This window comes from Melospiza melodia, chromosome 16 (assembly GCF_035770615.1).
Source record: "Melospiza melodia melodia isolate bMelMel2 chromosome 16, bMelMel2.pri, whole genome shotgun sequence".
Taxonomy (NCBI): domain Eukaryota; kingdom Metazoa; phylum Chordata; class Aves; order Passeriformes; family Passerellidae; genus Melospiza; species Melospiza melodia.
Window position 1 is genome coordinate 18,925,721 of NC_086209.1, and position 17,556 is coordinate 18,943,276.

General features: G+C 45.5%; 1 protein-coding gene across 3 annotated transcripts in view; it reads left to right on the top strand.

The window, feature by feature from the left end:
* The first annotated feature begins 2,608 nt into the window (after positions 1–2,608).
* Positions 2,609–17,556, top strand: part of DIAPH2 (diaphanous related formin 2) — a 166,994-nt gene continuing 152,046 nt past the window's right edge. For all 3 annotated transcript variants that reach the window (XM_063170841.1, XM_063170842.1, XM_063170843.1), the window contains exon 1: positions 2,609–2,744. In XM_063170841.1, the coding sequence (XP_063026911.1) occupies positions 2,628–2,744 (117 nt within the window). In that variant the 5' untranslated portion in view covers positions 2,609–2,627. The remainder of the gene's footprint in view (positions 2,745–17,556) is intronic.

A 17,556-nucleotide genomic window follows, 5' to 3' on the forward strand; every position in this document is an offset into this window, starting at 1 on the left:
AATGCAGCACTATGAGTAAAAACATTTTCAAAAAGAAAACAGGCTTTGACTTCTGCTGAGGAGGCTGTGAAGTGGATCTAATGGCACTTGATCTATGGCAAGCTTTTCAAAAGCAGGTCTCCAGCAAATCCTGCAGCAATGTTTTGTACAACACAAACTCCAGCAAATCCTGCAGCAATGTTTTGTACAACACAAACTATTCTAAGCCACAGCTGAAATCTCCAAATGGAGACTTGCAAAGCAATTGTAAATCAGCGCTAAAAAAAATGCAATAACTCTGGTAAGCAAGCAGCCATGTGTCCCAGGAGGGCAGGCAAGCCCAGGAAGGGGAACCAAGAGCAGCTGTGGGACGACTTTTCATCACAAGATGCAGCTGCAGCCCCGTGGCTGCACGTCTTTCTCCATCACTCAGACCAGGGAACATTAATTACAATGTACCAGGAGTAAAACAGCAGATCCCCTGTGATGTTTGCAGTGATGTCCCCACACCTGACTTCAGTGTTTTCTTTAATGTTTTGCTAAAATCAGGAATGTGATCTGAGTTCTACTCCATCAAAACTGAATTAACTCAAGGCCTGGCTGTACATTTGCTCAGTTTTCTCGATTCCTCACATGTGCACTTGCTTTCACTCACACTACAGATTATTTTTGGCATCTTGTGCCAGCTGCTCCTGAATCTTAGAGGTCGGTTAATGTAAAGGTTTTACTGAAGAACACTTGGCTCGTGCAGTATGAGCAGCATTGTGGCACATTTACAACATTTGAGGACAAAAAGTTCTTGAGCACTGAAGCTATGCTGAACAAATAGAGCTACAGAATTTGGTTTAAAAACTCTTAAACTGGTGCATAGAGATGCCAGGCTGTTGGAAATTCTTGTCTGTTTTCTCTGAATGTGGACTGACTGAACTTTGTCTCCATATACTGGTGCTGCTTAATACAGAAAAATAGAGATAGCAGAGAAAACCCAAAATGGTCATTAGAGCTAACTGAAAAGAAAAAAACAGATTTGAGCATTTCTTTTTAACAAACCAATGTTAAACTGGTGCTGTAGAATGATATCCTGTAAATTATAAATGGATGTAGCTGGAAATAACATGACATTGCCCAGCATTGCAAACTAATGATTAAAGTCATGATTACTTGATTAATTTCATCATTACAACTTAGGTATGGTTAAGACAGTATCATAAACTATGTCCAAATAATTATTGTTAAAATCAAGAGAATGAGAAAAATGAAGTAAGAGATGGATCTCAAAGGAAATTTTAGAGCAGAGCATCTAGACAGAGCTAGCCTATTTTATAGCCTACTAACTTCTGCTGCCAAGATTCTACTTTAAGTTCAAGACACCTGCCAGTTTTAGAGCTGTCCTTTTATTTGAAAGCTGGTGTTGTCAGAGTTTATCAACAGGTGTTCATTGCTGGATTTAAAAGGTAAATATTTCCCCCAGTACTCAGGTAAGCCTCAGAGAGCCATGAGAAATTGAGAGCCCCCTGAATGTCAGGTTTGTATCACTGTGTGTGTATTAGACACAGATCAGAAATTCACTATTCTGTCTTGTTTGTCTTTTGGGACCCTCTCCTAGAGGGTAATAAATGAATACATTTACATCTGAATGTGAACTCCAAAGGATTGCCCTTGTCCCACCAAAGCAACAGATCACGATGGTGTTCATGACTGCTTATTCAACATAATTTAGCAGGTATTGATTCAGCTATACAACACAAAATGTACATTTTTCTTTTAAAATAGACACAATATTGATATGAAGACATCTGTCAACATGACGCCTTTAATAACCAGATATGTGACCCGTGATTTTCCTCTGTCCATGCTGATACATCCTGAGTCCTTCGGTTTTCACAGCGAGGCTTGGCCGAAGGGATTCTGAATTCCACAGAAATGGTTTAAGCGTTCTCCATTGCTGTAATCCATGGGCACGGGCAGATAACTCAGATATTGTTCAGCCTGCGGAAGAGAGAGGCAGCTTTGGGGCGCTCTAAGCGCCCTCCCAAAACCCGCCGGGAACTTTTACCAAAGACTGGGCAAGTCAATTTACAAAAGCACGTAGTGACAGGACCTGGCAGAATAGGTTCAAACGGGAAAAGCGAAGGTTTCCATTCGATATGAGGAAGAAGTGTTAATAGAAATCCTAATGCTGTGCAGATGGGGCGGCCACAGCTGCGCTGGGCAGCCTGTGCTAAGGCCGGCCCAGGATCGCTGGGCGTGCCCAAGGCCAGGTGGGACGGGCATTGCGGACACCTGTGCCAGCGGCAGTGCCCCGCCCACGGCAGGACGGGCAGCGCCGGCCCCTCCCAGCGCCCCGTGCCATAACCCCGGCCCGGGCAGCAGCCGGGCCCTTCCCCGTTCCCCGTTCCCGGGGGCGTTCCGAGCTGCCCTCACGGCTCCGCCATTTGCTGCCCGCTGCCGCAGGGCGCAGGCGCGCGCCGCCCGCTCAGGCGCGGTGGCTCGGGCGGGCCGTGCGCGTGCGCGGCGGGGCCGGGGGAGCAGCGGAGCCGCCCCGGGCGGAGCGGAGCGGAGCGGGCGCGGGGGGCCCATGGGGCCGGTGCGGCCGTGAGCGCTCGGCTCGGCTCGGCTCGGCCCGGCGGGGGCGGCCCCGCGGAGCCATGGACGGACACGCGGCTCCGGGCGCGGGCGGCGAGGAGCCGCTGAGCTCCGGCAGGATGAACGCGAAGCGCGGCGGGCGCGCCGCGGAAGAGGAGAGCCGGAACAAGCCCAAGCTGGTGAGCGCGCCGGGAGCGGGCGGGGAGCGGGGAACGGCCCCGGCTCGAGCGGCGGCTGCAGCCGGAGGAGGGGGCGCGGGTGCGGCGCTCCCGGCGCGGAACGCGGGGCGTGGGAGCCTTGCCGGGGATTGGCGGCTCCGCGCTCCGGGGCTCCGTGCGGGTTCGGGTGAGGCAGAGCCCAGAAGGGCCGGGCCGCGGTGCCGCTGCTCGGGGCTGGGCGCGGGCGGCGGCGGAGTTGCCACGCTCGGGAGGGGACAGGGACAGGGCCAGCCACAGGGACAGGGCCAGCCACAGGGACAGGGACAGCGCTGCTCCGCAACCTGTGCCCCGCTCGGCCGCCGGAGCCGGGTGCGGCCGGCCCCGCTGAAGCATCCAGAACCATCGCGGTGATCGCCATGCGAACCACGTGCTTGCCAATGGAACCTCTCACTTCATGGGAAAACAATCTCACAGACTGGCTGGTGCCGTATGGCTTTCTGGAACGCAAATCCTGTGTAGGACTGCGGTTGCTTATAATGGCTGTGCTCTTTGGTTAGTTTACTGACAGAGCTGATAAATCAAAATACAGGTGGAGTTTAAGGCAGCATCACTGGGTTGTATCACAGTTCATACATACTGCAGCAGCAAAAGCTGTAATATGACAGTGTTTACATTTTATTGTTTACATTTGTCAGTTGCACGTGTTGAATCGACCCCGTTTAAGTCAGTTCTTGCTGTATTTCCAAAAGCAACAGTGTAGCAGACACTTATAACTCACTTACTCTTCTCCTTAGAGAGAGTACTCACGTTACAAACTTTATTTAACCTGTTGCAAGGGCTTTCCCCGATGCTGGTAAAACTGTATCGGAATTGAAGTTCTCCCACCCTGTGCTCCTTTAATGATTATCTTCTGCTTTTAGATAATCAGCCTGATTGCTGCAGTTTGGATTCTTGTGGTTTGTTTGGGGTTTTTTCTTGTTATGTTTGTTGTTTTTTTTTTTTTTTTGGGTTTTTTTTGTTGTTGTTGCTGAACATGAATTTAGCGTTTGAGGAAGTTGGTAAATTTAACATTGAGGCATAGAAAAGTTACTTAAAGTTGTAATTGTTTCAGGGGATGACAATCAGAAGCGTGAATGACTTTAACTGAATTTGTATTAAAATTGACAAAGTGTATCTTGGCAAAAGATAAGCGCATGTAGTGTTTTGTTTTGTTTCATGGTGTTATTGGAAACAGACTCGTGTTTCCTTGCATAGGATAAACTTTGTATAAACAGCACCTTTCGGTATGTTTATTTAACCACCCCTACTATTTCCTGCTGAAGTATCTAAGATACTTTCCCTGCCTGAAGATTCCAGCAGGGAACTGATTCAAAAATCACTCAGCAAGTGCTTCTCTTAGTAGCTGTGAACATAAACTTGAATTTTGCTCTAGCAGAAGAGAACTCTGTTCTGATAGAAACACATAATTTGAAAAATCAAAGTGAAATGAGCTCAAAATTGGGTTGAACAGGATGCCTATTTCCACTGCATGGTCTATTCACTTATTTTAGAATCACTAGAATAAACTTTCATTGTTCCATTGAGTGGAAAAAAGAACATTATGTTAATATTTGACTTCATTCACAGCAGTGTGCATTTGTTTCTTGAGGGGGTGGATGATTGCAGTCCAGCAGCACCCTGGATCAGAGCAGGGATATATTGCTCAAATCAGAGCCTTCTGAAAGATGGCTTTGCCCTGGGGTAGTGACTGGCCCTTGATGATGGAATTGAGTGGGTGGGCTGAATAGCAAAGCAGATTTTTTTTTTTTTTTCACTCTGGACATGATGTACCTGACACGAAGAGAGATTTACTTTTGGGGGAGAAAAAGATTCAGGTGTGCTTTAAATTGAGTTGGAGTGACTGGACAGCCAGATTTACCAATTATTACCGTGGGTTTGTAAGGGAAGAACAAGGCTGTAATCAGCGAAAGGCTTCATCCATCATACAGGAGAGTAATCCTACAAAACTGTGCTGGCTTTAATGGGAATGAGGAGTTGGTTCTGCTGGGCTGGCGTTGTCCCCAGGCACTGGCAGAGCACTCTTACTTACACCTCATCCCTGTTCTCTTTGTGCAAGATGAAGATGTGTTTGGGGCCTGTGGCAAGGAAGCCACGCTGTTTATGCTGTGCTGAGCTGTCTCTGAGCTCATATCCAAAGTTCCTCACAGCTGGGTGTGGAGATGCTCTTGGTTCATCTTTGTAACTCCCAGTCCGTGGAGTTTCAGTGGAGTGCAGAGATGAATCAGCCTGCAGTCCCTGTCAGGTGCTGGGGGTAATTCCAGGAGCTCAGACAGGAGTGTGCCTCCTCCCAAACTCATTTCACACATCCAGGGCAGTGCTGAGCAAGGGCTTGCTGGGAGAGGCTGCAGCTGCACACAGAGGAGAAAGTATTTCTGGTTCCTGGCACAGGAGCTGAAATTAGGCAAATCCTTGGGAAGGAGTCCAGAGGAATGATATTTTTATGATAAAAACGGCTCTAGGTGGCAGAGGGCTAGGAACTGAAGTTGTTATCCTGAGGGAAGGGAAGCTAGAATAGAAAGGTGGAAGTTTTTTATTTCTCTGTTCTCTTCATCTGAGACTCAAAGCTGTGCAGTGCTGCTCTGCCTGCAGACGTGCAGGGCTTTGTTTGATGGGGATTTTTAGGGCTGCTGCCTGATCAAGGGCACTTTTCCTGATGGACAGGAAGCAGGACTGGGCTGTGGGGAGAGAATCTGTGCTGGGAAGGAAAACAATGCTTGAAGTAATTCTCTGTAAGACAATTGACTATGTACACACACAAATAATTAAGGGTGAGCTGTATCAGGACTACTGATTCATTTATTTTCTGCTTTAGGTAGTTGGGAGAGTTGTTCAGGTTTCATGCCATTTGTTGCATGTGACTGAGCTGCACAAGGAGAATTTAGTTCCAGTTTTTATAATAGTAAAGCAGTGTGTAAACTGAAGTATTTTACTGAAGTTTGGTATCGGTGTTAACAGCACTCAACTGCTGCTGAGGCAGCTCTGAGTTGGTGTTTTGCGTGTTTTTTTCCCCTTTTTTTCCCCTGGCTTAAGGACTAGGGGCTGGAACAAGTGCCTGGTATTTTTGTCGTCATTTTTGTTTACAGTGAAATGGGCAGAAAAAATCTAGATTGTTTTGGCAAACAATCATCTGATCTCACGTCAGCCCTGAGAATAGGCTGGCAGGAGGTGGCAGAGAGCAGCTCATGGGTTTGGCAACATGCTAAGTTGCTTGTGTTAAAGCATGCCTGTTCTGCTAGGGCAAACACTCTAAATTAAGGTTGTCAGGGAGATTGCTGGGATTCCTCTGTTGGTTAATGCTTAACTCAGATGTTCTTTGCTCTCCTCCACACTTCAGTCACATGGGAAATAGATAATTCTCTAAGGGACCTAGGAAATGGGAGTGCTTGAGGGTGGCAGCTCTGGTTTACAGAGCTGGGGTAGCTTACCAGGGGCCTGGAAAGTTGAGCATCTTTGTGGTGGAGAAGTTGAAGCCAGACTTTTGACAAAAGTTCATAGCAGAAGAAGGGGAGACAGAGGTCATAAAAAGGAGCTGGAGAGGAGGCTAAAAGGGGGGAGATGATTTGAAGGGTGATCAAGTATTTGTTGGTCAGAGACACTGAGATCACTGTTGTTGGAGCTTTTCAAGTTCTGAAGCTGGACAGAATCTTTAGCGTGGGGATGTGGATTTGGTGGGTGACCCTGCTTTTTGGGCTGCCCTGAGAAAAGAGTGAGATCCTTTCAAACTGTGGTTCTGTGAGTCAGCACTGGAGAAGAGGTGCTGTAACAGGGTTTGGGTGCTCTGGGAGTGCTAGAGCACTGCCTAACTAGAAATTCCCATGGCCAGTGGTTTTGGGGGGTGTTATTAATTCCAGTAAACATCTCATGTCGCTGTAGGATTAGCAGAAGCACGTGGTGGCCAGGACATGCTCACACTCACTGCTGTACCCCCAGGCTCCCTCCAGGTCTGTGTGGGAGCTGTTCAGTGCAGGATTCTCCACTTCCTACAGACCACATTTCTGAAAGGGGCTGCCTTCTGAGTGTGATGTGGCCTTTAGAATCAGATTAGGAGGAAGATGTTGTGTAAATAACTTGCAGAACAAATTGTTGGGGGGAAGAGAGAGCTCCTTTAATTGGAGAGCAAGAGGATTTGGTGATTCACCCAAGGAGCATCTCATATTTTGTTTTGAAAGCAGAAATTGTTTGTGCTTAACACTGAAGTCTTTTAAACCATGTGAGCTTTGAGAAAAGCTAGGAACTCAACATTCTGACTAATGTGCCATTACCTGGCATCAAACAGTGGGATAAAAGTTTTTATGAAGTCACTTTAAAACAGAAGTAAGCTGAGTGTGCTTGGGAGAGGTTTCCCAGCTGTGCTGCACCACCCATATCAGTGCAGGAGTGGAGTGATTTAAGTTGTGCCTATCAATCCCTGTCAGACAGACTGTGTGCTGCAGGACCCACCAAAAAAAAAAACCCCAAACTGTTCTTCTTGCATGACTCCTTTAGATAGCTGTGCACTGCATACGTGAGCTATGAGTCAGGTTGAGCAGAGAATTTTGGCAATCAAATCAAATGTCTTACATTTGAAATCAGTGTCTCTGAGTGAGAGCTGTGCATGCTTGCAGAGAGTTCTTGTTTCAAGTGTATGTGTGAGGAAAAGGTGCACCAAAATGCTTGTGTTCTAAGAGAGTCTTGGGATAATTAGCTCAAATCAGGATATTCCAGCAAGTGAAGCTGTGACTTTAGATGCTGGTCTGTCTAACCCAGACATAACTGTGCACCTTTAAGGCAGGTTCTGAGAGCAAAGGGGGGAAGAAGCAGCACACAGTTTTTCTCCCAAATTTGCCCTGAACCAGGACAGAAGTTATCAAGGGTACAACCATTACTGAAAAGTAAAATTAATGTCTTCTGGAACTTGTGTTGCTTGGAGCTGTCCTGGTCAGGCACTGCACGGAGGGTAGGGCTGGCTTGGTGCTGATGTTTGGGTAAATGCTGGAGCCTGTAATGGGAATTGCTGTTGACACCGTGTGAGGTGATAGAGACAGTGATAAGCCTATCTGTGGTAATTAAACTTCCTGAACGACTCCTTGTGAGACAAAGCTGTAGAGCACTTGTGAACCTACAGGAAGCTTTGCAAACAGAGCAGATTCCACCAGGCTGGGTGAAAGGCAGCTGTGAGAGCTGGCAGTGGGCACAGCAGATGGAGGTGGTGCTGGCTGGGGCTGCAGGCAGCTGGTGCTGGATGTTCAATGTGCCAGGATGAACTTTGGTTCTGCTGTCCCACAGTTGGGATTGCTGGTGGCCCAGCAGAAGGAAAAGATCTGCCTCTCCCCATGGAGTGGGCTACAAGATGACTTCATGTTTTCTGCATCATTTGCAGTTGTCTGGAAGTAAACAGTAAAGCAGTAATGGCTAATAACATCCCTCTGCTTCTTTTCATCCTTGTCCAAATTGAGAGTACAACAAGCAATGTCAGCTGCTGCTGGAGCAACTGGCAATTTCAGTTTGTTCTTCATCACTTTGCTTGTTCAACCTTGAAGCACAAGAAGTTAGGAGATTACTCAAATGAGTGATTTTAGCAGTTGCTTGAAGCTTTTATATCATTATTCCTTACCAAAAAGCAATAATGCGGTAACTTTGTTTAGGAGGAAATAAGGGTTTTTTTCTTAAAATCAGCTATGGTGGTAGAACAGATAATTTTGGGAGATTGAAATAATTGAAAAGCCTTCTTTAGTATTTGTGTAGCAATTGATAAAGCTGCAGGTAGACAAAGGTAACTTGTCTCAAACTTGCATATTGGTTTTGTGTCAAACAGATCTTCAAATCTTGTGAGTGGCTTTTTGCTGCAGCATTGGAGGAGTGAGCAGCCCAAGGATTCCCACCTGTACCTGTGGCTTCTCCCAGGCAGATAGGTGGGATGTTGTGTGACAGAGGTAGCACTAACACAGCCTGCAAGGCAAATGTGTTCTACCTGGTAACAATAAATGGTGTGGGAGAAGGGGGTGCCAGGTCAAGGATTGGCTTTTTTAGGGAGCAGCACTCTCCCTGCTCCCCTTGGTGTTTTGGGACATCAGTTTTGTGTGCCAGTGGGACAGACAAGGTCCTGAAATGAACCTGTCAGAACCATCCCTGTGCTATTTGCTCTTCTCTGATTATTTGCTGGAACCAATGAGACTGGAATTACGGCACATTAGAACTCCTCCCGTTGGATGAATCTGTCTAAAGTTCATCCCCCAGTTCCATGGAATTGTGTCTGCTTTTCAGCCCTCCTGGCCTGATCTCCTATACATGATGTGATGGCAGCACAGATCTGAGAGGGATCTGCTGTGGCAGTGAAGTGATATTGTGATGTACATCATGATCTAAACCATGGACTCCTCTGATCTATAGAAATGGAGAAATACCTTGGAAGTTCAGTTCTGGAACAAGCCACACATGGGAGTTTTATGGTGTGCTACAACTCCTGAAGGTTTTTGGTTCACCTGGGTGTGGCAATATTTGGCCTGAAGGTGTAGTGCAGAGTGTCACGGCACCACACCTTGTGTGTTGTGTAAGGCAGGGTTGTTCTGAGGAGTTTCTAATGGATACAGACTCCTCCTGTGTAAACAGGAAACTCTTGGAGAGTGAGGGAAGGGCAGAGCTGGGGTGGTGCTTGTGGCAGGCAGCCTTCTTGTCAGGCTCCTTTCCTCTGAGTGATCCTCAGGGAAATCATGGCAGACAGGAGGGTATTGGGGAACATGATGGATGTGGTGAATGTCTGATGTGTCTGCTGCCTGCACGTGTTCTTTGCATAGTGTTACTAGAAATATTCTCAATTTGAAACAGTTTAAACTTGTTTCAAAGGCTGAAAATGTTACTGTAAACGTGACTGATTGAAAACAATGTCACTGGAAAAGGTACTGAGTTGTATTCCTTAGTGATTTTTGTGTGTGTAAATATATATATTAACACACTGCTGCCCTACTTATAGTGGAAATATGAACTTTTCTTTTTATAACAAGAACCCATTAACACATTTAGTTTGTCCCTTTGAGTCAGAATAAATACATAAGAACTCGCTTGAGGACTGTGGAACTTTGAGTGCTGCTACCTTGCAGTTTAGAATAAGTTTCTAAATAAAAAAAATTAAAATATCTTGGGAATAGTGGTGTAGAATCTGAACCCCTGGTGCTGCAGGGCTGTTGCTCTTCAGCCAGGAGAGCAGCAGCTGTAATTGTAGGTTCCAAAGGCTGAGGGAATTGCAGCGTTGGTGGGTGCAGGTTGCTTTGAGGGACACAGCCTGGTTCTTGGCTCAGGACTAGCTGGTCAAACATTAATGACTTTGTCCTGGCTGGAGTCACAGGAACAAACTGCTCCACGCTATGTGTGCAGGTGTGAAGGTGAGAGGAAATAACCTGAGACCTTCAATGTCCCCATGGACACCTTTTTGTCACAGTTAGTTGGTTATTATGTGTTCACAGTGGCTCTGTATAAATTCAGTTTGGGCTCAGGGATGGTGGAACAAGCCAAAATGAGTACTTGGTCAGGAGAAATGTTAGTTCTGCAGTTCATTACTCCTCCTTAATATAGTAGGAGCTAATGATGGTTGTTATAATGGCCTTTAAGGGTGCCTGTGGTTCAGTGTTTTTAATGAGTGTGGCTTTGTCAGGAACAAACACAAAGGCAACATGAGATTCATTAGATTCTAGCCCCTAATAACAGAATACAAGCTGTTAATTCTTGTGCAGTAGAAAGTTTTCTGCTTCCTTGTCTGCATTTTGGTTCTTCGTGTTCTTTCTCTTGCTGTGAATTATTTTTGTCTGTTAAATTTGAGTAACTTCTGAAGTACTTTGGTTTCATAATGGAGCTGAGCTGGATGTTTGCATTTGTAATTGTGTGAGTACAGGAGGAGGTGAGAACTTGACAGTTAATGAGAGTTGAAGTGGTTGTGTGTCCCAGCTGTATTGGAACAGGGGAGAATTTCCATAAAGAAGGAAGAAGACAGAGCACGTCAGGCTGGGAATATGCACCGGTGCCATGCATGTTTGAATTGTTGGGCCAAGTTCCACAGTGCCACAGGAGCTGAGCCCTCTGCCATCCCTCAGGCTGGCCCTGCCCCTCCTGGGAGCTGCACTGTGACTTCATCTGATTTGTGCACACTGAAGGGAATGGTACAGTGACAAACTCACAGCACTGAGTTTTGTTTTCATCCTCCAGTTTATTGTAGCTTGGTGGTGATGTTCCCAAACTGGAAAGGTGAAGAGTGCAGCAGAGGTTTGGTGAAGGTTCTGGCTGAAAACCAGAAAGGCAATTTTCATTTTTAATATGCATTCATATTTGAACTTCAGACAAAGCTTGGGTGGATAGGACAGGCTTCCTAAATCCATTAAGGTTGGTTTATACTGTTCTGTGATTCAGACTAATTCCTGAATGCCTTCTAAGATAAGCAGTATTCCCATCAGTTAACATTTGATGTTTCAAAAGAGTTGTTTTGTGAAAAACCTTTATAAGATTCATGTAAGTGTTCTGTGGTAGCCAAAGCACATTGAACACATAATATTAAGTAAACCTTATTTTTGTTTTTGCTTATCTCTTTTAGATCTCTTTTAGCAGAAAATAAGAGATTCTCCATAATCTGACCAGTTTCTCTAGTTGTCTTGAATTCCAGTTTCTTCTTAATAGGGACCCTCACCTGTACTGAAGTCAAGTGATACCCTGGGATTCCTCATTATGAAGTACAATGTAATTCCTCTCTGTTCACATGTGCTTCATTTCCTACTCCCCCAAAGCACAAATATTCTTCTGAGGATGCTGTTACAAACAGGAAAGAATAGGGAAGAGAGCAGGAAGACCTGGAGTGTGACACAGCAGCTGTACATTGTTCAACCCAGTATTCTTTGCCTGTTGAGTACATTGTGGTCCATGCCTGTGGAAGTTATTTAATCTTGAATTTCAGCTCTGTGAGGAAAAGCCAGAGTTCCCTGCTATAGCAGCAGCACTACTCATTTTTCCAGGTTTCAGTATCACATCATTTATTATTAAGGGAGAACAAAGGGGCTTTACCACCAGCTTATTGTAATGCAGAGATCAAATACTGCTCTGATTAAGTACTTGCCCTTTACTTGTAGGTCTGTCTTGGAAGACAGACAACATTATTCTAAGAAGTTGTTGACATGATCCCTGGGACCATGTTCCAAGTCTGCTGGGTACAGACAAATGAATGTTCTTCACAGGGAATTGCAGCTCCTTTGGCTCCCTGCACCCCTTGTGCTGCCAGCTTGTTTGTGGGCTGTGGTTTGGTTGGTTGGATTTTCTTACTACTTACAAAACAACCCAAACAAAGCAGATACACATGTTCTCACTTTCTCAGAGCCTATCAAAGGCAATCTATTCCATTTTCCAGGAACTGCCCAGTATCCAGTGAAGCTCTTGCAGCTTGCTGTGGGTGTTCTGCTTTATTTTTAAGTGTCAGTCCTCTCCCAACAGATGCATTCTGCCAGCTTAACTTCTCAAATGGTTTTGTAGGAAAAATCCAAATGGAGTCTGACACTTATTTCAGTGTTTAATGTACCCACAAGAGCAAGAGATGTTCTACACAACCACCAGCACGCAGTGAAAAATCTTACCAAATCCCTCTCTGCACAGAACAGCAAGAGAAGTTTAGAGAAGCTGAGCCTGTCCCTTGCAGGGCTATTGGGCTGTCCTATGCACACTGTCAGAGAGGAAGCAAGTAAGCTGAAATGAAGAAATGTCTGTAAGTATTAGAGTGAAGAAATTTCTCAAAGCAGTTTCTGCTTCAATTTTTAAGATCATTTCAAACCAACTCTGTCAAGTCAAGTTTGCTCCTCTTGAGAGAAAATACTTAGGTTACAACGAAAGATTAATTTCAGGTTCAAGGTGTGTGATTGTGTTAAAAGGGTAAAAACTAGGATTGCAGCTCAGTCAGGGCAAAGGTGACTCTTGTCATGATGAAAAGGTGTCTCTTGAGGAGCTGAGGCACAAAAGGAGTCCTGCTCTCACCCCTCTCCATGACCCACTCAGAGCTATGGAACAGCTCCCACTCAGCCCAGCAGCTCCCCAGTGTCCCAATGAGCACCTGCACCCAGGAGGGCCAGAGCAGGGAGCAGCAACTCAGTGCACATCAAGTATTGCTGTCAGAAATACTGCTGTGTGCTGCCCCTGGCATGGAAGCAAAGAGCTCCATCCCACTGCTTGTATCTCAGGTGTCTCAGATCAGTCTAACCTGGTCTGGGTGTCCTGCTGCCAGCCTTGTCCTGTGTCTCACACCCAGCAATTTTGTTGGCTTAGACTGACATAAACTGCAGCTTTTGGAAAAAGCTTATCATTTTCTTCTGTTTTTAAAGTTTACTTATCAATGAGCACCAAGAAAACCTTGTCTGAAACAAACTTTTCAAAACAGTGATGGCAGTTTGAGCTTCAAATTATATATATATATAAAGTTCAGCTATTTTCCTCAACTCCTTTTGTGTCTTCAGTTACAAAGCTGATGAAACTGACTGTTTGTTTACAGTGATTTTTTTTTTTCCAGTTTCTGAATTAATTTGCTTCTTGACAAACCTCAGCCCCTGGCGTTTGTGAGGGGAGTGTCTGATATGATGCCCATCCTCTGGCATCTGTTCCCTCCCTTCTGTTTGGGAGCAGTGCTGAGGCATCTCCCAGCAGGTGATTAAGGATTGGTGCCCCCTGCTGTTAATGATTTACCAGCCTGGCTGACCCTCGGGCTTCATTTAGGATGAGGAATTATCAAATTTATTTCTGGAGCATTACTCATCTGTGGATGGTCATTCTCCTGGGGAAAAAGTGCAGAAAGTGGGCAAAGCTGGCAGCTTCCCTGGGGGAGGTGGTGCCATCCTGCCCTGACTCAGGGATGCCAGCCCTTCTCCATTTGCATTTGGGCAGCCCATGTGTCCCTCCATGCTCAGCTCTAGGTTAAGACTTCATTTAAAACATTGAATAATGCACATTGAAGGAGCTTGTGAAGCAAGCAGCTGCAAGGCAAACAAGATTTTTTCCATATGGTGTCATATAGCCCAAATGTAAATGTACAACAATAGTAACAAAACCATTGGTATTGCTCAATTCAAGTGTTTTGGAGGAAGCAGATGGATTACAACAGTCATTTCAAGGATTTTCTGAAAGCATGGTGAATGCTCCTCGAAGTGTGAAAAATATTATCCTAAAACAAACATTAGTAATAAAATTAGCAAAAGTATAATTCACAAAATGTCAGGTATACTTCATCATGGGTAAAGGATATTGAAAGGCCTAATGAGTGTGTAGTCCTGGTTTCTGCACATCAGCTTTTATAGCTTGAGTATCTTTTCACCATTTCCTAGGTGCCTTTTCAGATTTAATTCCAAAACTGAATATGTTAACAGATGGTTAAATTGTCTAATGGGAACATTATTCATTCTCTGAGCTGAAGAACAGAGGTTGTAGGAGTGAATTCTATTTTGTGACTAAGACCTAGATTCAAGATGCAGACAACTTTTTGTACTTCAAATATTAACCAGGCTGGGGTTTGTCCCTTTAAACTCCTTGGGTTCAGGTGTTCTTGAAGGAAGTTATTCCTGCTTGTATGCAAATTAAAAGCTCTTGTCCTTGAGTGGGGCTTTACCATGGCTTTTGCAGGTGTTGAAGTTGAGGTAAATTTTAGAAAATAGCAATAGCAGCTCAGTTAAAAAAAAAAATCAATAAAACCTCATGAAAGCTGAGAGAAGGTCAAGTTTCTGGTTGCTACCCCTAGAAAATGATCTTTAGTGGGAGCTGTTCCCTGAGCTTGCAGCCTGGCTGCAGGAATGGGTGTTCCAGCACACCACACTTTCCTGGGCAGTAAAGTGAGAATTGCTGTTAGGTTTGGAAGTTCCCCAGCTGATCATTGTTCATTCTGCACGTGGTGATCTGGGAGTTACTGTACTGCTGATTTGATTTTTGTGGTGAGACTGAGACTCCTGAGCATAACAATTAAGAACATGAGAAAGTAATACTTAAAAACAATCAATCCATGTAAATGCACCTCACTGTACAACTCATGGTCAGCTTAAGTGATTTGGAAGGTTTTATTAAAACACAAGTTAGGAAAGGTATAAAAAAGTAAACTTGCTGTGAATTTTGTATTAAAAGTTGGTGCAGTCATCTCAAGTAATTGAATTCTGTGAATGTGATGTTGTTGCTGCTGTAGCCTGCATTGTTTGCATGAGGAAGCACTGATTTCTGCATCTGGAAGTGTAGTGATCCACAAATATCTTTCTACTGTTCTCATGTGCAAGATTTCAATTACTCTGAGTATTAACTTGGCTGAGACCTTCTGAGATAAAGAATTGTCTGGTGCAGGTGGATTAGTATATGTTATTATTTTTGTGTGATTTTCTGTCATGATCTGTCTGTGCTTATAAAAGTAGCCAGATGCACAGAGTAAACTCAGACTGGGAAGAGGGACTAGAAAATGATATTAACTGTTGATGGACTGGAAAGGAGAAGCTCTATCACTTCAATCTTCTAAGTACAGAACTAAGTGAGTAGGAGATAGTTCTCTGGTATAGAAGCTGAAGAAATTCTGTGCTTTGTGTTGATATTTTAACTAGGAGAGAGAGATGATCTACAGCTGCCTTAAATTGTATATGTATTTTAGATATAAATGTTAATTTGATATCCCTTATCTGCAAATGTTTCCCCAGGGATTTTTGTGAAGCCTTTTCCCTTGGGCTGCTCCTGCAGACAGGGACTCAGTGTCTGTAACAAGCCAGGAAAGTGCAGATTTTTCTGTCTTGTGTTGCTCTGGCTGCCTCATAGATGGCAGAAAGAATAATGCTGGAGGACTACAGAATCTACCATATCTTAAATTTCCTTCTAGGAAGGTAAACTACTTTTGGGTTATGTTCTGAAATCAGCCTGGAAGTGCAATTTCTTTGTTAGCACAAGAGATTGTCAGATGCTGTGAGGATCTGTGGGTACAGAAGTGCCTTGGCTTTGCCTGCAGCTCCTTGCAGTGTCTCTGCTACCTGTTAGATGTGCTGCTTATCTCGAGTGGCTGCTGGCAGCAGTGGAGTTGTGCACCAGAAGGAAATCTGGGTCTGAAAAAATGCAGTGTGCTATCTTGTTTTAGTGTTCTGTACTTTGCCCAGAGGAGTTTGAGTGACAAATGCAATATAAGTGTAGAGATGGGGTAGATGATCCTGTTCCAGCTTCTGGCAGAGATTGACAGTACTTAAATGAGAAGGGGAAAAAATGTTCTCATACAAGTAGTTCCTAAAATGTATGTGGAGTTTCAGAACTTCTTGCTTGCCTGGCTGTCTATTAAAAACAGGGTCAGGTTTTATTCCATTTTTCTCTGCAGTCTCAATTAAAGGGTTTATTTACCACAGTGGTAAGTGCACATCTTAGCTTTGATTTCAAGATGATAAATTCCATATTTATGAATTATAAGCCCAGGTGAGGGAAATACAGGAGAGGTGTAAGGAAGGGTGTTAAGATGTGGCAGTTTGGAAGGTGAAGGGTTGGTGTCAACATCTGGATGTGCAGATGTGTGTCAGGATCAGGTGGAGCTGGTTCAGAACAGCCCATCTGGTGCTGTGTCACATTTGTGACCAAAACAGCACGGACAGAAAGAACACCCCAGTGCTTCAGCTCTTGCTGAACAGCCCTCCCCAGTCTGCAGGATTTCTGCTTCTTGTCAGCTCCCTCCAGGAGCAGGGTGGCCTGGAGGTGGGGACACAGCTGGGACAGCTCATCCACAGTGACCAAACACATTCCAAAACGTTTTACATCGTGCTGGGCAGTAAAGGCAGGGCTGCAGGGCGGGGAGGAGCAGTTTACCAAATCATCAGGTGCTCAGAAACTGGGTACACACCGGCCTGCTGGTGCCAAATGATGGCTTTATTTATTTTCTTTATTCCCATCATTATTACATTATCTTTATAGCTCACCCATCAAGTGTTTCTTGCTTTTGTACTTCTGATTGGCTCCATGATCCTGCTGGGAGGGAATGAGTGGGGACTGACCTGTGAGCTGGGGTCAGTCCTCTCCACTGTCCCACGGATTTCTGAATGCTTCTGAAATCCTGTCCCCCCATGAGTTCTAGACCTGAACTCCTTTCATGGCTGCTTTGTCAGCTGAGCCAAGTTCATGAACCAAATGTTTCCTCAATAATGACTGCTGATATTGGTGTGCAGTATGGGTGGTTTTTTTGGCCACGAATCAAAACGTAACGCTGGTGAATGCTGTCAGCAGGATTTTCCTGCTCAGGAAGAAGTGACAAGGGAGGGAGGGAGGGTGGTTTGTGCATCATCACTTCAGCGACTCGAGCCAGTTGCTCTCCGGGCTGCCGTGACTCAGTGCCCAGCGCAGTTGGCAGAGGCTGCAGGGCTGTGGGCACAGCCTGGGCAGAGCTGAGCTCTGAGCTCACAGCCCCGTGTGCTGCTGGCCCTGCACAGTCTGGGTTTGGTGTGGGAGCCCTGCCGGGAGCCCTGGCTGCTCCTTTGGGCACCTCTGGGGCTTTGGGTGCATCAATTCCATACCCTCAGGATGGGGTGCAATGGGCACAGCCTGGGCAGAGCTGAGCTCACAGCCCCGTGTGCTGCTGGCCCTGCACAGTCTGGGTTTGGTGTGGGAGTCCTGGCTGCTCCTTTGGGCACCTCTGGGGCTTTGGGTGCATCAATTCTGTAGCCACAGCATAGGGTGCAATGGGCACAGCCTGGGCAGAGCTGAGCTCTGAGCTCACAGCCCCGTGTGCTGCTGGCCCTGCGCAGTCTGGGTTTGGTGTGGGAGCCCTGGCTGCTCCTTTGGGCACCTCTGG